Source organism: Sorex fumeus, unplaced genomic scaffold (genome assembly GCF_029834395.1).
Source record: "Sorex fumeus unplaced genomic scaffold, SorFum_2.1 ptg000063l, whole genome shotgun sequence".
Classification (NCBI taxonomy): domain Eukaryota; kingdom Metazoa; phylum Chordata; class Mammalia; order Eulipotyphla; family Soricidae; genus Sorex; species Sorex fumeus.
In genome coordinates, this window is record NW_026606120.1 from 48,883,918 (window position 1) to 48,905,786 (window position 21,869).

The 21,869-nt window shown below is 57.6% G+C and overlaps 2 protein-coding genes across 2 annotated transcripts; both read right to left on the bottom strand.

The window, feature by feature from the left end:
• Positions 1-18: 18 nt before the first annotated feature.
• TRAF4 (TNF receptor associated factor 4) lies at positions 19-5,415 on the bottom strand. The gene is made up of 7 exons (XM_056127740.1): positions 5,166-5,415; positions 2,709-2,760; positions 2,095-2,199; positions 1,865-2,026; positions 1,600-1,761; positions 1,360-1,515; positions 19-1,159 (listed from the first exon to the last, which is right to left on the bottom strand). The coding sequence occupies exons 1-7, from the start codon at positions 5,306-5,308 to the stop codon at positions 527-529; spliced, it is 1,413 nt and encodes a 470-aa protein (XP_055983715.1). The 5' UTR covers positions 5,309-5,415; the 3' UTR covers positions 19-526.
• A 1,136-nt stretch (positions 5,416-6,551) lies between these two features.
• Positions 6,552-20,429, bottom strand: NEK8 (NIMA related kinase 8). Its single transcript, XM_056127748.1, has 15 exons — positions 20,352-20,429; positions 15,110-15,315; positions 14,220-14,452; positions 13,903-14,034; positions 12,225-12,433; positions 11,997-12,076; positions 11,734-11,915; positions 11,479-11,629; positions 10,913-10,989; positions 10,463-10,580; positions 8,088-8,238; positions 7,737-7,900; positions 7,491-7,649; positions 7,192-7,350; positions 6,552-6,678 (listed from the first exon to the last, which is right to left on the bottom strand). Exons 1-15 carry the CDS (start codon positions 20,396-20,398, stop codon positions 6,650-6,652), a joined length of 2,097 nt encoding a protein of 698 aa, XP_055983723.1. The 5' UTR covers positions 20,399-20,429; the 3' UTR covers positions 6,552-6,649.
• Positions 20,430-21,869: the final 1,440 nt, after the last annotated feature.

Below are 21,869 nucleotides of genomic sequence, written 5' to 3' on the forward strand. Positions count from 1 at the left end.
CCCAGATGAGCGAGGCTAAAGCGAAGTTAATAAATACAATTCAGGATTTATTAAAAATCGGGGCTCCCCTGCTGTGCTCTCCTGGCACTAAGTAAATAAATAACCAGTGGGGTGCACAGCAGGGGAAACAGGAAGAGGGATCAGATCTCAAAACAGATTCTTGACTTACCCCCTTCCAGGCTCCCTCACCCCCTATGGCTCTTGGACATAGCACCAGCAGACACCTTGGTCCCCGGTAGTGTGGTGGGCCCCAAGGCAGGTTGCATGTCTGCCCTGCCCAAGACAGGCCCTGGGATCACTTGTTTCCAAGCCCTTGATGACCCCAAGACCTGCTACCCCAAGGGACCAGGCTGAAGCACCAATAGGAGGCACCTGAGGGTAACAGGAAGTGTTGGGCAAAGGGGGGAGAATGGGGTAACAGAACCTAGGTGGCACAGCGCTGAAGGGGGTCCAGCCCCCTCTCGGGTTCAGCCCGTGCCAGACTGAGGTCATATCCCACCCCTCTCTTTCTTCTGGAGCCCCCTGTTCAGCTGAGGATCTTCCGGGGCAGTTCAACGGAGGCGCGGATGAAGACCGCATCGTCCCGCACATAGTTCCGCTTACGGATGTCCTGGTGGGAGATAAACTTGGGGTAGCCAAAGCCCAGGGAACTCTCATCCAAGGAGCCCCACCAACTGCCCGGTTTTTGGAAATTCTTCCAGTTGGGGTCAGGGTGGAAGGTCTCGGTGACATGCTGTGGCTTGGCCAGCCCGGGGTCGCTCTGGTCCAGCAGGGAGAAGGTGACACGGCGGGCAAAGGGCCACTCCAGCAGATTGTCAAAGGCACCTGGCAGCACGCGAATGTAGAGCGAGAGATGCGTGCCTTCGCCGCTGCCGTTGCCGTTGAGGAACGCAGACACCTGCAGCTTGTAGCCGTACTTGTGCGTGTAGAAGGCGGGGCTGAAGCACTCCAGGTTGGGCTTGGCCTTGGCCTCCTGGAGCCGCCGTCCGTAGCTGCCGATCTTCCAGATGAGCACGCCGTCGCAGCCCACCGAGAGCTCCTCCAGCTCCCTGCGCAGCTCCTGCAGCTCCTGCCGCTGCTGGCTCACCAGGGCACACATCATGGCCAGATGTGGCTTCACGCTCTCCTCCACGTGCTGTGCCATGGCCAACTTCCGGCACTGTTGACAAAGCCCCAGGCCAGGAGGGAAGGGAGGCCAGTTAACAGCAGAGGCAGCCGTGAAGACAGGGGAGGAGTGGGGAGGAGTAGGGACACGCTGGCTGATGCCCCGCTCTGAATGAGGAAAACGGGACATGGGGACAGGAGGCGATGACTGACGTGGCCAGCAGGGGGGCAGACAGGAAGGAGGAGGGGCCTCACCCTGTGCTTGCAGCCGGAGTCCTTGAACGGACAAAGGACCAGGGCGGTGCTGCAGCTGTCCTTCAGGTGGCCCGGCAGGTCCTCCCGAGCCACGGTGCCCACACCGCACTGGTTGGGGCAGGGAACAGGAAACCGTGGGCACTGGTACTGGTGGCTCTAGGGCCGTGGAGAGGGAGAGAGGTCAGTGCCCTGATTCCTTGTGCCCCCCACCACGGCCCCCCCGCTGCAGGAGAGCCTCACCTGGATAGTGTCAAAGACAAACTCCTTGGTGCAGTAGCTGCAAGGTTGGGTGCGCTTGGGGCACTCGGAAGTGGCGTGCTGGGCCAGCAGCCGGCGCATCATGCGGGCGCCACACTTGTTCTCACAGTACACGCTCTCTTGGGGACACAAGCCCTCGTGGCTCTACAGTGACGAGGTCAAGGGCTGAGTTAAGGCTCCCCAGCCACCAGGACCTCCCCCCCCCCCGCCCCGCTTCTTCCTCTGCCCCCGTCTGGGGCCCACTCACCTCATAGGCCTCCCCACTGAAGTCACAGCCACAAAACTCACACCTGAGGCGCCGCTTGGGACAGTCATGCTGCAAGTGTGCGGGCAGGTCCCGGCGGCTCAGCTTGGTGGGGCAGCGATTGGGACAAGGGACAACATTGAAGCTGCAGGTATTCAGGTGGCCCTGGGAAAGAAGGGCACCGTGAGTGCCTGCCAAGGCAGGGGTCCCCGCCACCCGCCAGCACCCCTCACCTGTAGGTGCCGCAGCGCCCCACTCCAGCGGCAGCCCTCCTCGCTGTGGATGCAGCGGATGGGCAGCCCCAGCACCTGCACCTCCAGTTCTGGGTCTGGGTAGATCTGGAAGCAGGGATGGGGGGATGCTGTAGTCCCCAACTCCCACCTCTTCCATCCTGTGAGGCTGGCTCTGGGGGCCAGCAACAGCCGCTCGGCTCTTCCCCTCTGTGCCAGGAATCAAGGGCACAGCAGGTAGTACCTGCTCCGATGACGGATCCTGCCCCCTCCCCCCCATGCCTTTGCAGTAGCAGGCAACCAGCCCGATCTGCCCCGCTCACACCCGCTGCTTCCTCTTAGGGCTGGCTGGTGACCCAAAGAGGAGGGGAGCACTTCTTACGGGCACAGAGCAGCTCTGTGCACCCCCACAGGCGGGGCATTGTTGGCTGCCCTCTGGGGCAAACAGGGGCCTCATTTGCAAACTGGCATGGTGGGAGGGAACAGGCCACCTTTGTGGGGGCGCACAGTCCCACAGCTCTGGGTTGACATTGGCACTGCGCCACTGGCTGCCGGCAGCTCCAGCCTCCACCAAGGACATCAGCCTATACCCGGGCCTCTGCTGGCACTGGCCTCACCTTGGCATAGTCCAGAGGAAGTTGGTCCTCGGGGCATTTGAAGACTCCTTCACTGTGAAGCGAAGGAAACAGGGTCAAGGAGCCTCTCCATGGCAAGGAGAGCCCAGGCCCCACCCCTCCAGCAGACCAGCCCCCCTCACCAGACCGGTTTCCAACCAGTCCTGAGAGGCAAGCAGAGGCCTCAGGGACCCGCTTCCCCAGGACCCCAGAAGACCACAGGGCTTGTTTGGGGGAGAAGGATTGAGCCAAGTGGAGACAGCGGCAGCTGCCACGGATAGCACTTGGCCAACAGGTGGCAGCTGGCACCCCTCCCCCCAGGATGGCAGCTGGACTATAAGAGAGGACAGTCCCCCACGGCCCTCCTGTCCCCCCCCAGGCTAGCCTTCACTGGCTGGGCTGAGATCTGAAGGCGGGAACCCCAGGGACAGGCAGAGATTAAGCACCAGGCCTGCCCAACCCCGTGTGTATGCCCAGACAAAAACCCAAGGCAAAGGTCAGTTTGGGGCCACCTTATCCTAGCCCGCCCCTCTCGGGAGGGTGTGTCTCCTAAGCAAAGAGAAAAGGGAGCTGCCAGGCAGGGCACAAGTAACACTCTTGCCACCTGCCTCAGGCAGACCCAGCGTCCCCATTATGCAGCTGGAAAGATTCTCCCAGCTCCATAGAACCAGGCTATGTCAGGGGCCACCGTTCACAGCACATAGGAGTGGCCGGGCCAAGGCTCACTATCCATCACTGTCGAGGCAGCCCCAGCCCAGCTTCTGGTCACCTCAGGGCAGGTCACTGAAGCCTTCAGCCCTGGCTGACCAGGGAATGGGTTGCCGGGCCTCTACCCAGGGGCCTCACTCCCCCAGAAGGGTTGAAGGCTGCAGGCCTGGCATTCCAGAAAGGTGTGAGTCAGGGAGGTAGGACAGGCTGGGCCTCTGGTAAGTCTGTCCTGGGGGCTCTCTGCAGTCACGCCTCCTGTCCTGGAAGAATTACGGAAGCTTTCCTGATCCCTGCCATCCCACCAGGGCTACCCTGGCAGCAGCCAAGGTCACAAATGCATGCCCAGACACTGGGGGGTGGGGGTCCCCCACAGGGCAACCTGCCTTGGTCACCCACCTGGGTAACAGCTCTGGCGGGAGGGGGGGCCTGCTCTGCTGCTTCAGGAATGTGCTGACTTAGTGGCACTGGAGACAAGTCCCCAGGCTTCGGTCAGATTAGCGGGCAGCTTGGGGCCCAGCAGGGACAAAGGTTCCATCAGGGCTCAGAACACCATTACTGAGGGGAAGGGGGCGGGGCAGTCCTGTCCCACCCCCAGCCAAGCCCCCTTCCCCCACAAAGCTCAGGCGCTGGGGGAGGGGAAAGCAGCTCGGCTGCTGCTCCTGGCCGCTGCTCCTGGCCGTGCAGAGCAGTGGAGGCCCCGGCCCAGGGGAGAAGACAGGATGGGGGGGAGGAAGAGGGGATTTCCGGGAGGGGGAGGGGCAGAAGAGGCAGCGCGCAGGGCCGCGGAGGTGCGGGAAGCCCAGGCTGACAGCCCGTTCTCCTTCCCCGAGGCAGTCAGGGGGGGTCAGCTGAAAGGGGGTGGGCTCCGTGGGGCTCATCTGGAAAGCAGAGGCTGGGGAAGGGCCGGGAGGAGACAATGGGGCTGTGTCTGCAGGGGTGTGTGTGTGTGTGTGTGTGTGTGTGTGTGTGTGTGTCCAAGGCGGGGGAGGGGCGGGGAGGGGGCGCCGGGCGGGGTGCGCGAGCATATGTGAAGGCAGCGGCAGCGGAGACGGGCGCCTGCAGGATCCGCGAACAAAGGGCCTGCTGGGGTTCTCCAGCCAGCTCGGGGCTGCGGCGGCCAGCAGGGGGGTCCCCTCGCCGCACACACCGGGGCCCGGCAGTGGGGTGTCCCTCCTGCCTCCCCACGAGGGCAGGAGATTTAAGGCGCCCCAAGAGGGTTGGGGATCCAAACAGGCACCGGGCTACTGACCACCCGCAGGGCTCAAGATCCTGAGGGGCGTGGCAGACACCCCCGGGCTGCGGCTTCCGGGGAGCCCTGCAGCGCCGGGCCCTCTATTGTGCGACCCCACGCTCCGGGCCGCAAGTCGCGGCCGTTGTCGACTTCCCCGTTTCAAAGCCTGGGAAATGGGAGAACAATGGCTCGATTCTCGCCACGTTCCCGGGTCAGAGCGGGTGCGACCCCGCGGGATCCAAAGTTCAAGGCTGCGGCCGCGGCGCGCAGGTGAGGGGGCGCCGGCCACCGGGAGGCTTGCCCCCTCGCACCCCGCGGACTCGAGTCCTCCCACCGCTGGCGGACGCCGAAGGGACCCGGGCCCTTGGGGGCCTGACGTCACTCCGCCTCGTGACGTCACGGCGAGCGCCCCTGAGGTCACGGGCCGCAGCGCAGACAAAGGCCTGGTGAGCCGCGCGCCGGGGCCACCCTCCAGCATCCTCCCCACCGCCCCAGCCGGCCCTCGGGGCCCCGGGCCGCACCTGAGAAACTCCTGCAGGCAGGTGTCGCAGAAGCGGTGGCCGCAGGTGGAGACCTGCACGGGCTCGCGCATGGGCTTCCCGCACAGCGGGCACAGCAGCCGCCGCTTGGGCTTCTCCAGGAACTTGTAGTCGAAGCCGGGCATGGCGGGCGGCGGGCCCGGGCGAGTGGGGCTGGGCACGCGGCGGCCCCCCAGCCCGCGCCTCGCTCCGGCTGCGCTCCCGGCTCCCGGCGGCGCCGACTGGCGGCCGCGGCCCGCGCCCAGCCCGCCCGCCCGCCCGCCGGAAGAGGGGGCGGAGCCGCGCCCGCGCGGTCCTGGCGCCCGCCGCTCGGCCGCCCCGCCCGCGCCCCGGGCCGGCGGCGGGCGGGTCGGCCGAGGGCCGGCATCGCCCCCTCCGGCCCGCCAGGGCTCTGCTTTCGCCTGGGGAAGAGATCGCGGCTCCACTTCGCCCCAGCGCAGCGGAGACGGCCGGCTCCGGGCCACCGACGCTTGCTTCTCCGGAGTCCACAGCGCCCCTCTTGGAGGCACGTGTCGCTCAGGGGCCCGGGGCTCCAGCTTGCAGGTGCTAAGCAGCCGCCGAAACCTGGCAACCGGATCCGAGGAGCCTGGCTGGGGCCGGGAGGCCGGGCTGGGCCCTGGGCCAAAGGAACCTCGGCCTCAGCTTCAGGGTGCGCCCACATTCCTCCCGCGACCGCGGCCCTATAGCCGAGATGGGGCCCAGCCCAGCCCCTGGGTGTCGGGCCTCCACCCCCACCCCTCGAGAGACCACGCTCTGGGCAGCAGCTGATGTTTTTATTGGCACGACTTCCCAGTCATCTGGGAAACTGGTCTGGTCCATCTCGCTCCACTTTCCCCCTATCTGCAGTAGGGGCTTAGCACGGAGAGGGGCCTCCTTCCCTGGGGTATCCCTGAAGCAGAAGTCCAGGCGGGCTGATGGGAAAAGGGAGCCTGAGAGATTATGCAAACTCCTGCCTGCAGCGGGTTAGGGGAGTGGGGGCTGAGGCCAGGGCTCCCTCAGACCTCCCTGCCCGGGGCTATCCAGACAGGCGAGGCAGCCAGTATGGCCAGGCAGGTCCTGGCTTGTCCTGCTCCTAAGCACTGAGCTGCTCTTCAAGTGGGCACCAGGGATTCCTTTTCTAAATGAGCAGAGGAAGGGGCAAAGAGCCACCGCCAGCTCCAGCCGTTTTGCCAAGGAGACTTCCATTGCACAGGTGCTTCCTGGCCTCCATTCTGCCAGTCTTGGACACTAGGGATGCTGACTTGAGAGGTCCAAAGGGGTGGGGAAGAAAGAGCAGTGTTGGAAAAAACAGGGTGGACCGAGTTTGCCAAGCCAAGAGCAGGGTAAGGGCCTCCCTGGTTTTTATATGCCCTCAGTGACCATCCCCGGAGTTTGGGGGTGGGGAGACAATGATCACGTCTCAGGCCCCTATGCTTTTTTCCAGAACCTTCAGGGAAGAAGCATTCTCCAGAGGCATCTTCAGGTGCTTAGGGGGGCGCTGGCTCATCTGTGACAGCTAGAGAAAACAAAGAGAAATCCCCATGGGTGCCGGAGGCATCACCTCTGCTCAAACCCCACGGAGCCCTACACTCCAGGTCCAGAGAGCCAGAGTCTGGTTCCTGGAGCAGGAGAGAATGTTTCAGGGGCCACAGTGATAGTACACTGGCAAGGATGCTTATCTTGCAAGCAGCTGACCTAGGTTCCATCCCCAGAGTACCCTGAGCCTGCCAGGAGTGATTCCTGAGTGCAGAGCCAGGAATAAGTCCTGACAACAGCTGGTGTGCCCCCCCCCCCCCAAAAAAAAAACCAATAAAAAGGAATGTATTTGGGCCCAGGGAGCAGGGGAGGCGGGGACAGTGCCCAGCCCAGGCAAAGGACTTGGTTGTAGCCCACAGCTTCAGCTTTCATTTCTCCAGAGGCTGAAGATGCTTTTAGTGATTTGGGCTGTAGCCAACAGCTGGGTGTGTGGTCAGGGCTAGCTGGGTTAACCCTGGCCCAGGTGGGTGAGGTGGGAGAAGTTCAGACTCACGGCGAACAGCCAGAAGAGTGCTTCCGTGGCAGCAGGACACAGAAGTCACAGTGTAGGGGTGTGTCTCATCCAGCTGCACTGGCCGAGGGAGTCCAGCCTCCTCGTCCCTCCTTCCCAGTCGACCACGGGCCCCCTTGCCCCAAGAATATACCTCACCCTCTGCCAAAGAGAACCCCAAGGAGGGAAAGGGGAGGACCCCAGTCAGCAGGGAGCTGTGCTTGCAGATAGCCCTACTGGCCTCAGGTTCCTCAGCCCTGAACATGACCCCCTTTTTTGCCCTTGGAGTACCCTCAAATCACCTGCTCCAATGGCTACAGTGAAAGCATCCCCGCAGGCTACCATCGAGATCTTGATGCCCTGGAGGCCTTGGACTTGAAAAGGTGCCCGGCTGACTCTGCGGGCACTGGTGCCCAGCTGGCCATGCTGGTTGCTGCCGAAAGCATAGCACTGGCCGGAGGCTGAAGGGGTGAGAGCAAGGGCAGCGGAATGCTATGGGCCCACGGAGCCCCCAAGCTCGGTGGAGCGCAGCGCCCGGGGCCCCTTACCAGTCACTGCTGCAGAATGAGCTGTGCCCAGGTCCACACTCAGCAGGGGCTCCTGGTCCAGGGGGGCAGAGCCCAGAGGTGTGAAAATCAGGGCCTCCTCCACTTGCTGATCTGGGACAGGCTCCTCCCCAAGGGAGAGGTGGTCCAGGCCCAGCTTATTGAACCTGAGGACAGAGCCAGAAACCAAATCCCACTGGCAGAATTTGTAAAGACTATCCCACTGCATCTGTCCAGGCAGAACAAGTCCCACCCTGAGCTAAATGCTTGTGCCCCGCCCCCAGATCTGGTCTCACCTGGCACCAGAGACCAGGGAAGGAGGGTGCATGCTGGTCCCATTGGTACTCAGTTTACCTGTTGCTCCCACAGGCCAGGGCCCGGCCAGGCACAGTGAGAATCATGGAGGAGTCAATGCCGCATATAACCCGCTGAGCTTCCTGTCCTGGGGGCACGGACACCTGCTGGGGGCAGCTGTGGGACTCTCTGGTGCCAAGTCCCAACCGGCCTACAAGGAGATGCCACCAGGATGGTTTAAGGGCTGGGGTCCCGGATGAAGAGGACATACAAAGAGGCGGGATTAGCCTGGGTGATCCTAGGCGGGATTAGCCTAGCACTTGTACCTCACAGGCTATCTGCCACCTCACCCACTACAGGCATTCCTCGGGTTCCCACACTTCTGATTACTGGGTGGAGTCCTGAGGCTAGTTGTCCCCTCAGGTGGAGTCCTGAGGCTAGGTGTCCCCTCTGATGCTGGACGGTGTTAATCCCACACACACACTAGACTAAAAAGAACCCCACTGAAGGGACCAGAGGATAATACAAGCGGGTAGGGTGCTTGCCTTGCATGCAGCTGAGCCAGGTTCGATACCTGGTACTCCATGTGGTCCCCTGAGCACCGCCAGGAGTGTTCCCTGAGCACAGCACCAGGAGTAAGCCCTAAGCACTTCTGGATGTGGCAAAAATAAATTTTAAAAAAATTTGGGGGGGGGGGCGCTAGAGTGATAGCACAGCAGGTAGGGCATCTGCCTTGCACGCGGCCGACCCAGGTGCGATTCCCAGCATCCCCTAAGGTCCCCTGAGCACCGCCAGGGATAATTTCTGAGTGCAGAGCCAGGAGTGACCCCTGTGCATCGCCGGGTGTGACCCAAAAGGTAAAGGTAAAGGTAAAGGCCCTCCCATTGATCATCGATTTGCTCGAGCGGGCCCAGTAACGTCTCCATTGGAGACTTTGTTGTTACTGTGTTTGGCATATCGAATACGTCACGGGGAGCTTGCCAGGCTCCGCTGTGCAGGCGAGATACTCTCGGTAGCTTGCCGGGCTCTCCGAGAGGGGCGGAGGAATCAAACTCGGGTCGGCCATGTTGGCTGCGTGCAAGGCAAACGCCCTATTGCTGTGCTATTGCTCCAGCCCAAAAAGAAAAAAAAATTGGGGGGGCCACTCCCAGCGATGCTCAGGGGTTACTCCTGGCTCCGCACTCAGGAATCATTCCTGTTGGTGCTTGGAGGACCATAGGAGATGCTGGGAATCGAACCTGGGTTGGCCACATGCAAGGTAAATGCCCTACCCGCTGTGCTATCGTTCCAGTCCCAAAATTTAAAAATTAAAAAAAAAAAAAAACCACTGGGGACTGGAGCGATAGGACAGGGGTAGACCCGGGTTCTATTCCCAGCATATGGTCCCTGAGCACCACCAGGAGTGATTCTTAAGTGCAGAGCCAGGAGTAATCCCTGTGCATCACCAGGTATGACCCAAAAAGACAAAAAAAAAAAAAAAAGATATCTCTAGTTTCAATGTTAACAGAGAAAACAGCAAAAAATATTGGATGAGAGCCAAAGAGAGGCACCAGGTTCTGGAGTGAAAAGCTATCCTTGTGGGACTCCAGGTTCAATGCCCAGTACCATACAAGCCCCCGAACACCAGAGGATTGACCGCTAAGCACTGCCACTGTGGCACCCCACCAAAAAACATACGGTGTTCTACGAAGTCTCCTTCATAATGTCAAAAGTATATCAATGGATCAGAGAAATAGTACAGCGGGCACTGTACTTGCATTGTACACAGCCAACTCTGTTCAACCTCAGCACCTTTGTAGTTCCCTGAGCCCCTCCAGGAGTGATCCCTGAATGCAGAGCCAGGAGCAAGCCCTAAGCACAGTTAGATGTGGTCTGGAAACCAAAAAAAAGGGAAGTGACTTTTTTTTTTAATTTAGCAGTGCTGAATTGGGAAGGGGGTTGGCTTGTGAATCCAATCCAACTCGGGCCCTCATAACTACACACTAGGCAGGTGCTCTACCTCCTTCAACTATTTCCCTTGCCCTAGGAGGTGATAACATATCCAAGTACCCAGCACAGGATGGACATAGAGTGCGTATATGTCAGCAAGGAAGGTTTGAGTGAATAAAAGAAGACTGAGAGATGAGGGAGCAGGGCACAGGCCATGGAGATGGAAGAAACTAATCAGAGCCAAGAGATAGTTCAGCGGAGAGGACACTTGTCTTGCCTGGGGCTGGCCTGGGTTTTATCCCTGGTATCCCATGTGGTCCAGTGATTTCCACCAAGATCCCTAAGTGCAGAGCCAGTGATCTGTGATCCCAGAACACAGAGCAAGGCGTAAGCCCTGAGCACTGCCAGGTGTGGTCCCCAAACCAAAGGAAACAGAAAGGAGCAAATCATAGTTGGGGGCACAGGGCCATGGGGCCCTGAGGCTAGAACAAGAGCAGGGCACTTACCTCCGTCTCCACGGCCCCAGGAAAAGAGTTCTCGCTCAGTGGACAATGCCAGCACGTGAGAGGCGCCGCAGGCTACCTGCACCATCTCATAGCCCAGCAAGGCTTCCACGATGGTGGGCTAGAGAGGAAGGAAAGGGGCAGCAGTGGGTGAGAGGTTGGAACTGGTCCCACGGCCTCCACAGCCCATGGGGGTGCTCAATCCAAGGCCATGTTTTCCACCTGTCTCAACACCCCCATCTGCATCCCTGGGGAAGGGGAAGTGAGAATGGGGGAGTGGAGGTCGGTGTCTTTGTGCACTTTCCCAGAAACCACCCAGGACAGGTGCAGCCTGGGAGGTAGCAGGACCTGTGGTTGCGAGAGATTTCCCGTCTCCCAACTTGGGTATCAGCTCTCAAAAGTGAACCCTCGCTGGCTCTCCACTTCCTCTTCCCCAGAGACACTGGCACCCACCTGGCTGATGTCATTGAGGCTGCCATGGCCTAGGCAACCGTTGCTGCCACTGCCGAAGGTCATAATAATGCCTCGGTCTGCGGTGAGGAGAGAGAGGCTGGGCTGGAGTCTGTGGCCAGCTTGCTTGGTACCTGGGTGCGGGGGTTCTAAGGCCGGTCTCAGGTATCCCAGGCATGCACTTCACACAGAACCACATCCCCAGCCCTAATTAGGCTGCTGTACCTTAGTTTTCCAGACAAGTAAGGAGCATTTAAGGAGCAAGAAACAAATGGAGGCTAGGATGGGAAGAATAGGATGGAGCAGGAAGGGGTGGGGTCACTCCTCCCCATGAGTGCCAGTCTCAGAACATTAGGTTCCAGATCTGCCAGGTACCACCTACCTTCCAGATAACCACCTACCTTCCAGGTCAGTCCTGAACGATAAAGGAGTTTGTGAAAAAAAAGCCTCCAACAAGCAGTTAGAAGCATTAAATGAGTAGTTTGCAAATGGCCAACAACAGGAGAAGGTTGCTCTGGGGGACCTGGGTGGGCATGGCACCCATAGATATAGCCACCCAAGGGGCTCACCGGTCAGGCAGGCAGTGAAAAGGTCACCACAGGCCACGTGCTTGATGGTCACCCCCGACTGGCCCTCCAGGAAGCGGGAGATGAACTGGGGCTGCGGCTGCTCCACTGCCCCTGGCAGGAGGGCACCCCCTCCAGCGCCTAGGGGTGGGGCCTGCAAGAGGGTAGAGCAGGGGTGCGCAGGGCTCCCACACTCCAGCAACCCCGAGCCCCGCTCCACCACTGGGGCCATCGGGGACCCCCTCCCCGCCTACTCACCTCCCACAAGATGAGGCGTCCCGAGCGCGTGACTCCCGCTTTCTGCGTGCGCCCCGTTGCCACCTGGACCACCTCGGTGTTGAGCATCGGCAGGCGCAAAGGGGTGCTGAGCCCGCCCCCCCAAGCGTATACGGAAGAGAGTGGGGGCGGAATGGCAGGGCGAGCGGGTCCCCGGGGAATGCCTGCGGAGACAGGGCAGGGCAGTGCCTCAGGCCGAGCCACGGGTAAGGACTGGAGGTACAGGACCCCCCCCCCCCACTCACCCCTGCAGCGGGCACTGGTGCTCCTGCTCCCGGTGCTGCTCAGGGCCAGGGGTGGTCCAGTGGTCAAGGGCTTCTCCGCCCTGCCAGGCAAAAGGGGCCTCAGGACACGGCCCTCCGCAGCACCCTCACATGCAGGGGTGGAGAAGCTGCCCCCAAGCACCTCTCTGCCCTAGGCTCCCCGTGTTCCCCCGGGGCTGCCCCGTCCCACCCTGCACGCCCTGCACCCGCCTCCTCATGCGCACGCTGCCCACATCGGTGTGGAGGTTGAGGAGCGCACGGATGCAGAGGGGCTGGGCCATGATGTGACTGAGCGGTGGTCGCTGGGAGGGCTCCAGGCTGAGCAGACTCAGGACAAGCTGGCGCAACTCAGGGCTGTACCGGTCAGAGATGGGGGCAAAGGTGCCACTCATGATTTTCAGCACCAGCGCTGGCAGGTTCTGCCAAGACACCAAGTTTAGGGTTGACGAAGCACTCAAAGTGGGCTCTGGAGGCGGCACAGCTGGCCCATGCCCTGAAGGGGTCAGCCCTGCCTTCAGGAGCCTTAGCTTGATTAGGATGCCCAGCATGACCGGGCTCCAGGTCAGCTCGCTTGCTTACTTGCTTCTTTTGGTTTCTGGGTCACACCTAGCTGGGCTCAGGTCTTACTCTCGGTGGGGCTTGGGGAACCATTATTCAACCTGAGTCAGCCCACATGCAAGGCAAACGCCTTGCTTGCCCTTTGTACTCTCTCTCAGAGAGTATGAAACCTACTTTCTTAACCCCATGGGGCCAGAGAGAGCACGGCGGATAGGGTGACTGCCTTGCACAAGGCTGACCAGGGTTCGATCCCTGGCATCCTATTCGGTCCCCCGAGCACCATCACTCCTGAGTGCAGAGCCAGGAATAACCTGAGCAGTGCCAGGTATTGGAAAAGAAAAACAAAACCAAAAAAACTTAGTCCAGGGGACAGAGCATTAAAACTGAGGGCAGGACACTTGCCTTGATGTGTGCAACCTGGATTAGATTCCCGCTCCCCACCAGGATCTGTGAAGGACTCTGGAGCCAGGAGCGATCCCTGAGCTGCAGACATCAGGAGTTAAGTCCTGAGTACAACTGGGTGTGGCCCAAACACAAAAACAAGAACCCCTAATCTGACTGGGGAGATAACTCGATGGGCTGGAGTGCATACTCCAAGGCGGAAGGCCTGGGTTCCACTTCTCCAACTACATGGTTCCAAGCATTGAGCCATGATGAACTCCTGAGCACACTGAGGTGTGACCCAAACGCCCCCCAAAAAGAACCCCTATCCTGACAGAAGCTGTTGCTAAATCCTTAGAAATTCTGGCTTGAGGGAGTACAGCAGGTAAGGCACTTGCATTGCTCATGGCTGACCCAGATTCAATCCCCGACACCACATCTTGTCTCCCGAGCACAACAGGGTATGAAAAAGAAAAGGAAAGAAAGAAGTGGGCTGGCAAAATAGTGCAGCAGGTAGGGTGTTTGCCTTGCATGCAGCCAACCCAGGTTCGATTCCTGGCACCCCTTATGGTTCCCTAAGTTCCACCAGGAGTGACCCCTCAACGCAGAGTAAGGCCTGGAAAAAACCGAGTGTGGCTCGATAATGACAAAATAAAAAATGGAAAGGGAAGGAATTCTTGCCATTAGGAGAGTTCCCTAATTTGAGGGGAGAGCCCCAACCTCAAGAGCCCTCAGTTTAATGGCGTAACCCAAGCCTAGCCCGCAGAAACCCATAGTCTGAAAGAAACCACAACCCTGCCTTGGGGTGATCTGCCAGTCTGATGAGGGAGGAATGACTCAACCATAAGAGGAAAAACACCATAAGTGGGGGCTGGAGCCTTTGTGGGGAGGGAAGGAGGGAGAGTTCCTCTGTGTCCCTATTTGTCCCCTTGGGGGTGCTTATACTCACTGCAGCCTCGAAGGCCCGCTTGAGGCTGGCCAGCTCATAGAGCACACAACCCAGGGCCCAGATGTCACTCTTCTGGTTGTAGGGCTTGCCCTCGCACAGCTCAGGGGAGATGTAGCATGGGGTACCGACCACCTACAGGAGGGGATCTGAGGTCACTGCACTGGGGAAGGCAGCCCACTGGAGACAGCCTCCCCCTGAAGAACCACCGGGGTTCGGGACAAAGGTTGGGGGACTTGGGGGGTAGGATAACAGAGGAATACAGACAGGCCCTCAGCTCTCCAGCCCTCGCCCCCAGGTCCCTCCCCCTGCCCAGGCACCGTGTAGGCTTTGCTCTTGCTGCTCAGGATCTTGGAGATGCCAAAGTCCCCAATCTTGACAACCATCCGGTGTTTATCGAGAAGGATGTTTTGGGTCTTAAGGTCCCGATGCAGGATGAGGTGGGTGTGCACGTGGTGTAGTGCGAGCAAGATCTGCACGAAAAAGTGCAGGATGGTCTCCTCCTCCAGCAGGGAATTACAGCGCTTCTGGATGAACTCTGCCAAGGTGCCACCTGCAGCACAGGGACCAGTCCACTCCCAGCAGGGGCCAGGGATGAGGCTCAGTGGTAGAGCACTAGCCTTGCACGTGTGAGAACCTGAGTTCCATCCTGGCAGCAAAAGCACACACGTGCACACACAGATACACAGACACACTTATAGACACACACACACACACACACATCTATTAAATATTTGGAACCAAGTTTTCTTCTATGAGATTAAAGGTGCAGAGAACGCAAGAGCTTACTGGTGTCACAAAACTGTCAGAGATCAGGGGGAGAGAGAGAGAGAGAAAGAGAGAGAGCGCCTGATGGGTCAAGCACTTGCTTTGCATGAATAAGGTCCAGGTTTGAACCCTCAGCACCGCATGGTCCTCTCTCAGCACTGCCAAGAGTGATCCCCAAGCACCAAGCTAAGAGTAGCCCCTGAGGGCTGAAACAATAGCACAGTGGGTAGGGCGTTTGCCTTGCATATGGCCAACCCAGGTTCAATTCCCAGCATCCCATATGGTCTCCTGAGCACTGCCAGGGGTAACTCCTGAGTGCAGAACTAGAAGTAACCCCTGTGCATCGCCGGTGTGACCCAAAAAGAAAAAAAAAAAAAGAGTAGCCCCTGAGGACCACCAGTGAAAGATCCTTGGAGCCACAAGTCAATGCTAGAGGTCCTACCTGGTGCATATTCCATAGCAATCATGAGGGCCTTGTCCTCCAGGAAGTTCTCATAGTACTCAATGACATTGGGGTGGTTGAGCAGTTTGAGGACCTGGCACTCATTCTGGGCTGCCTGCCGCTCTTCCTTGGTCATCTGCTCCACTGGGATCTGCTTGATGATCACCAGTTTCTGGTCAGCCTTGCGCAGGCATAGGTGCACGATCCTGATACACAGAGGAAGGGCGTGGGCGCCAGCTGAGCCTCCAGCCATAGCTCAGGAAGGGCTGACACACTGCCCTGATGACTGGATATTCATTTTTTTATATGGGGTGGGGATTAAACTCAGGGACTCACACAAGCTAACTATGTGCTCTACTGCCGAGTTCCATCCCTAGTCCTGCTTACTACTAAGGTAAGTGGACTACATCAGCTCTTAACTGGGTTTGGGAATGGGGAGAAGTGTTCAAAGATATAAAAGACATCCAATAAGCCACAGAACTCTGGATTTTTTTTTCTTTTTGGGTCATACCTGGTGATGCTCAAAGGTTACTCCTGGCTCTGCACTCAGGAATTACTCCTGGCAGTGCTTAGGGAACCATATGAGATGCCGGGGATTGAACCCGGATCGGCTACGTGCAAGGCAAATGCCCTACCAGCTATACTATCGCTCTGGAGTCTGCCACAGAACTCTTCTGAGACTCAGTTTCACCACAGCTCCAGGGGCTAGTCTTTATCTCTCTGGATACCCACAGACTGTAGTTAACTATTCAGGTACAAAGCCTGGCTCCTCCTCATACTAGTTCTCTGGTCCTGAATTATGTGACGTCATCAACTGGAAAACAAAATTGACCTCATATGGTTATGGTGTGGATCAGATGAGAAAATGCCCGTAAGGTTATTTCCACAGGACTGAGTCCATCAAAAGTGCTCCTTCATTTGAAGAGTGATGAGTGGACACGATTCCTATTGTTTTAGTCCAATTCTGGTCAGTGGTCGTAAAACCTGGGCACTTGTTCCTTCTTGCTCTCCCTCCCCATGCACAGCTCCCAGGCTTTAATACAGCAAAGATGCTAAGTAACTGCTGAATGTTTTCTTTTTTGTTCTGGGCTCACTCCCAGTTTGGTGCTCAGGGCTTGGTTCTAGATGAATTCAGGGGACCAAGTGGTGCCTGGGATAGATGCCAGGCCCCCCACATGTATGTACATGCTCTAGCCTTCTGAGCTATCTTCTGACCCAGTAACTGCTGAATGAACCATAAAATGATGATCCAAATCTGTTTTCCCTCCCTCCCTCCCTTCCTTCCTTCCTGCCACACCAGTGGTGATTAGGGCTTAAGGACTCCTGCTCAGGGATTACTCCTGATGGCACTTGGGGGACAACATGGGGTCCTAGGGACTGAACTCAGGTTAGTCATGTGTAAGATAAGCGCCCTACCCACTGTACAAGCTCTCTAGCCCCAAGTCTCAAATTTTATTTTTTTTAATTTTGTTTTTGTTTTGTTTTGTTTTTGCTTTTGGGGGCACACCCAGCCGATGCTCAGGGGTTATTCCTGGCTCTGCACTCAGAAATCACTCCTGGCGGTGCTTGGGGGACCATATGGGATGCTGGGAATCGAACCCGGATTGGCCGTGTGCAAGGCAAACACCCTACCCGCTGTGCTATTGCTCCAGACCCTCTTTTTTAATTTTGGACCATACCTTATCATACTCAGGACTTACTCAGCTCTGCACTCAGAGTTCACTCCTGGTGGGCTCTGAGGATCACAGGGAATGCCAAGAATCAAACCCAGGTTGGCCAGGTTGGCAAGGCAAGTGCCCTACCCACTGTACTACTATTGCTTAGCCCTCCCAAATCTCAAATTGCTATCTCCAACTCAAACCTCCCCAAGATCTAGACTTGTAAATCTGAAACCAGAGAGACAGTACTGCTGGTAGGCACTTGCCTTATACAAGGCTGATCCAGGTTCGATTCCCAGTACCACATATGGTCTCCCAACCCTGCCAGGAGTAAACCCTGAGCACTGCTGTGTGTGGCCCTAAAAATAAAACAACCATGGGGCTGGAGCAATAGCACAGCAGGTAGAGTGTTGGCCTTGCACCCGGCCGACCCGGGTTCGATTCCCAGCATCCCATATGGTCCCCCGAGCACTGCCAGGAGTAATTCCTGAGTGCATGAGCCAGGAGTAAACCTTATGCATTGCAGGTTGTGACCCAAAAAGCAAGACAAAACAAAACAAAAATAAAACAATCAAAAATAACAAAACCAGGAGCCGGAGCAATAGTAGAGTGAGTAGGGTGTTTGCCTTGCTTGAGGCTGACTCAGGTTCAATCCCCAGCATCCCATATAGTCCCCCAAGCACTGTCAGGAGTTAATTCCTGAGTGCAGAGCCAGGAGTAACCCCTGAGTATCACTGGGTGTGACCCATAAAGGAAAAAAAAAAACTAAAACCAGACTTGTATATCCAATTACTCTTTTGGCATCAACATCCAAGCAGCTCACAAGCACTCTAAGAGTAAAAGAGTAAAGAGTAAAGGCCCTCCCGTTGATCGTCGATTTGCTCGAGCGGGCCCAGTAACGTCTCCATTGGAGACTTTGTTGTTACTGTGTCTGGCATATCGAATACTCTCGGTAGCTTGCCAGGCTCTCCGAGAGGGGCAGAGGAATCGAACTCGGGTCGGCCATGTTGGCCGCTTGTAAGGCGAACGCCCTACTGCTATGCTATCGCTCCAGCACAAGCACTCTAAATCTTAGCAAATTAAAAAATAAAACTGTGCTGAAGAGATAGTACAGGAGTTAAGGCTCCTGCTTTGCACAAGGCTGATCCTGGTTTTTTGTTTCTTGTTTGCAAGGCAAGTGCCTTACCTACTATACTATCTCTCCAGCCCCCAGGCTTAAACCCTGAGCACTGCTAGGTGAGTCCCTACCCCACACAAAAGTAAATAAAAAATTAAACTTTTGGCTTGCTCTTTAAGCCCCTTTTCTCCCTTAAACAGGTATCTCACTTGCTTGTCTGTTTCTTTGCTTGCTTACTGAGAGCTTGCCTTCCCTCTTGAACAGGTTCTTTTCCCTTTCTCTGCCTTCAAATGTTTATTTATTTATTTTGCTTTTTATAAAAAACCAGCTCCCGGAATATGCGGCCGTGCGACATCTTATTATGACATCTCATTCCTACTTTGACAAACTGGCAGGCTACCGAATGTAGCCTGCCCAAACGGCAGAGTCTGGCAAACTCCCCGTGGCGTACCCAATATGCCAAATACCAGTAACAATGATGGGTCTCATTCTCCTAAAGACCCTTGAATATAACCTCAGGGCCAGGATGAAGGAGACGTTACTGGGGCCTGCTCAAGGCAATCGATGAATAACAGGATGATTTGTGATTTGTTTTTTGATTTTGCTTTTTAGGTCACACCCAACCATGCACAGGGGTTACTCCTGGTTCATGCACTCCGGAATTATTCCTGGCCGTGCTCCGGGGACCATATGGGATGCTGGGAATTGAACCCGGGTCGGGCCGCGTGCAAGGCAAACACCCTACCCGCTGTGCTATCACTCCAGCTCCTGCCTTCACATCACATCTTTTTAAGTCAGTTTCAAAAAAAAAAAAATAACTACCTTGTTTCACAAAAATAAACTCTTGGGTTGGAAACAGGACAGCAGGTCGGGTGCTTCCTTTGCATGTACTGGACGTGGGATAGATGCCCAGCACCGCCAAGAGTCATCCTGAATGCAGTAAGCCTCCAAGTCCCGAGCACTGCTGGTGTGGCTCAAAAAACCAGAAGCAAATAAATGACTGATCTCCTCCTTCTACTTTTGCAACTTCTTTTGGGGGGTTCTGGCTGACACACCTAGGGGTACTCTGGGGCTACTTTTTAGGGGTCAGGGATCAAACTCTAAGTTCTCACATGCAAAGCATACATTCTACCCTTTTGAGCCATTTCTCCAGTTTTAAATTCACCCTCTTTATCTCAACCATGATTTGGTGCCTGCCCTCTGAAATCATATTTTATATAATAATTCTTACCCATTACTTTCCAACTACTCCTTTTTTTTCTTTTTCTCAGTTCCCTTGAACAGTCGGAATACTTTCCCACAAGAGGAACGTCTCATATCCTGTTTCCTCTGCCTTCACCTTCAAGCTTGTGGCTTTCATTTCTTAACTTTGGCTTGTTTTGTTTTGTTTTGGGGCTACACCCTGCTTTAAGCTCAGGGGTCACTCTTGGTGTGCTCCAGGAACGATGCAGTGTTGGAGACTGGGCCTCAAATCCCGGCCTCCTCAGCACAAAGGATGCACTCACTGAGCACTTTCCAGCCTTTCTTCTTTTTTTTTTTTTACTTTTTGGGTCACACCTGGTGATGCACAAGGGTTACTCCTAGCTCTGCACTCAGGAATTACTCCTGGTGGTGCTCAGGGGACCATAGAGGATGCTGGGAATCAAACCGGGTCAGCCACGTGCAAGGCAAACGCCCTACCCGCTGTGCTATGGCTCCAGCCCCTCTCCAGCCCTTTTCATCCCTTAACTCTTGGATTTGGGGTTTGGGGGACAGGAGTCACAACCGACAGCGCTCAGATATTACTCCTGATTCTGTGCTCAGGGATCACTCCTGGCGGGGCACAAAGTTCCACGTGGGCTGCCCAGAATAAAACCCAGTCAGCCGTGTACAGGACAAATGCCTTATCCCTGTTCATCTCTCCAGTCCCTGTTTCACCTCTCCGGGCTGGAGCGTTCCAAGCCTGGTTCGTTTCCTGGCATCCCATACACTCCCTCCAGGAGTGATCCCTGAGCACAGATATAAGGAGTTAAGTCCCGAGCAATTCTGGGTGTGATCCAATAAACAAAACAAAAACCCACGCCCCGGAGTTTTCCTTGACCGCTTCCAGATACTCCGTGGTGGTGCTTTAGCAATTTGCTTAATTTTCCTATATTCTGTAACCTCCGAGAAAGAAGACCACACCTATTTTGGTCTTAACTGTTTACCCAGCCTGGAGCGCCTGACAGGTAGACTTGGCGCTGTTTGTTGAGTGAGTCAGAGAGCGAAGGCTTGGAACACTGCGGGGGCGCGCGGCTGCGGGGGGGCGTGACCGGCTCAGAGGCGGAGCCGCCAGCGCGGACCGGGAGCGGAAGCCTGGGCGGAGCTACCCGGGGCGAGCGCGAGCGCCACGGGACGCGGCCGGCCGGGCGGGGACTCGGCCGTCAGAGTCGGGGCTTCTTTTCCTCTCCCCGAGCAGCTTCCTCCCCCACCCAGAGCCCCGGCTCACCCGAAGGCACCTCTGCCCACCACTCGGATCCGCTCGTACTTCTCCATCTCATTTCTCAGTCACGTTTCCGGAGCCCCCCAGCCCTGACGTGGCGCGTGCGCGGACACGCCCACCGCGCCCCGCCCACCTCGCGGGCACGCCCACCCGCGCCCGCGCCGCACGCTCTCGGCGGGGCGGGGCGGAGTCGAGGCAGCTGCCTGCGAGTTCCACCTCGCGTCTGTCCGCGCGGATTTGCGCTGCCCTGCAGCGCTGCCCCGCCGCCTTGTTTTCCACAGTCAACGGAGTTTGGGCGACACGCCATTTCCTGGCACGCTCCCTAACGGCCAAGCACCACCGTGCCGGAGACTTGACCGTGCGGGCTACTTTGTCACACGGCGTAGCCGCCACCGGGCCTCCCGGCAAAATTTTCTTAAGACTTGAGGGGTGCCCAGCTCGGGCCAAGAGAGTGTGAGAAACTGAGGACTGACCTCTCTCCGCCCGCCCCTTTGCGAAGTAATGACGCTGTTTCGGCAGGAGGGAGCAGGTTCCTGGCACGCGAATAGGAAACAACCAAAACTGAACCGAGAGTGTCAAGAGTTCGAGCCGGGTTAGTTTCGTGTTTGTCTAGGGAGGAACCGGGGAAATCCCGGGCTGTGCAGGCTGATCCCAGGACGTGCCACTGTCTGCTGGCTGTGCCGGCTAGAGAGCTCGTCGACGCCCCCTTGCACACACACAAAGCGGCTGCAGGGTCAGCCGCCCAACGCTCTGCTAGGCAGCACGCCCTTGGAGGGAAGTAGACTAATGTCCGAGGGCGAAGCGGGAAGAGCCGTTTGGAGTGCTAGGGGCTCAAGGAATCTACCCAGAGGCAGGGGGCTGGTGAGTAGGGCTGTTCGTGCTTGACCCGAAACAAGTTTAATTCCGGTTCTTCACGGGCTCCATAAAAGTTCCTTGGAGAAGCAGCAGGGATATGATTCGGTTAGGGCTAGCGTCAGTCTTTCTGAGTGGGTGGGAGATGTCGGGAGAGGGATGTTTATCGCTGCTCCCATCCCACCCCTCGAAAAACTGCCCAAGTGGAACGACGGCTCGAAAGACCCCAGGAGGACCCCGTGGCCGCTGGCTCAGGCCGGCGCCGGCTGGCGGGCAAAGCTGCTCTGCCCGCTTCGGGAAGCGCAGGGGGCAAAGGCGCTCACCCGGGACACTCGTGCTCTCGCCTAGAAACCGATCGGCCTTGGCTGACCCGGGAGCCCCACAGGGGTTAATGTGTAACCTTGGAGGCATCTGGGGAGGCAGAGCAAACACTCCAGCCGCACGGTGCCTGGCTCTCCGGCGCCTCGCGCTTTCGGCTTGGCCTCCCCTCGCGGGGCGGCTTCGTAGGCCGCCCGTTCCACTCCCTCCCCCCACTCCCCCGAGTGCTCCTCTCTTCCCGCCCTCCCCGACTCTCCCCAACCCCCACTCCCCGCTGCTCCTCCACGGTTCGCGGGAGTCCGGCTAACTCCCTCCTCCCGCCCGCCGCCCCGAGCTTTCCCTTGGAGGCGGGAG

Coding starts and splice junctions, on each gene's coding strand:
- TRAF4 (XM_056127740.1), bottom strand. CDS start 5,308: ATGCCCGGCTTCGACTACAAGTTCCTGGAGAAGCCCAAGCGGCGGCTG. Junction 2,761..5,165: donor TGCCTGCAGGAGTTTCTCAG/GTGCGGCCCGGG, acceptor TTCGCTTCACAG/TGAAGGAGTCTTCAAATGCC. Junction 1,160..1,359: donor ACTCCGGCTGCAAGCACAGG/GTGAGGCCCCTC, acceptor CTTTGTCAACAG/TGCCGGAAGTTGGCCATGGC.
- NEK8 (XM_056127748.1), bottom strand. CDS start 20,398: ATGGAGAAGTACGAGCGGATCCGAGTGGTGGGCAGAGGTGCCTTCGG. Junction 11,916..11,996: donor CACCAGTGCCCGCTGCAGGG/GTGAGTGGGGGG, acceptor CTGTCTCCGCAG/GCATTCCCCGGGGACCCGCT. Junction 10,990..11,478: donor TTTCACTGCCTGCCTGACCG/GTGAGCCCCTTG, acceptor TCCTCACCGCAG/ACCGAGGCATTATTATGACC.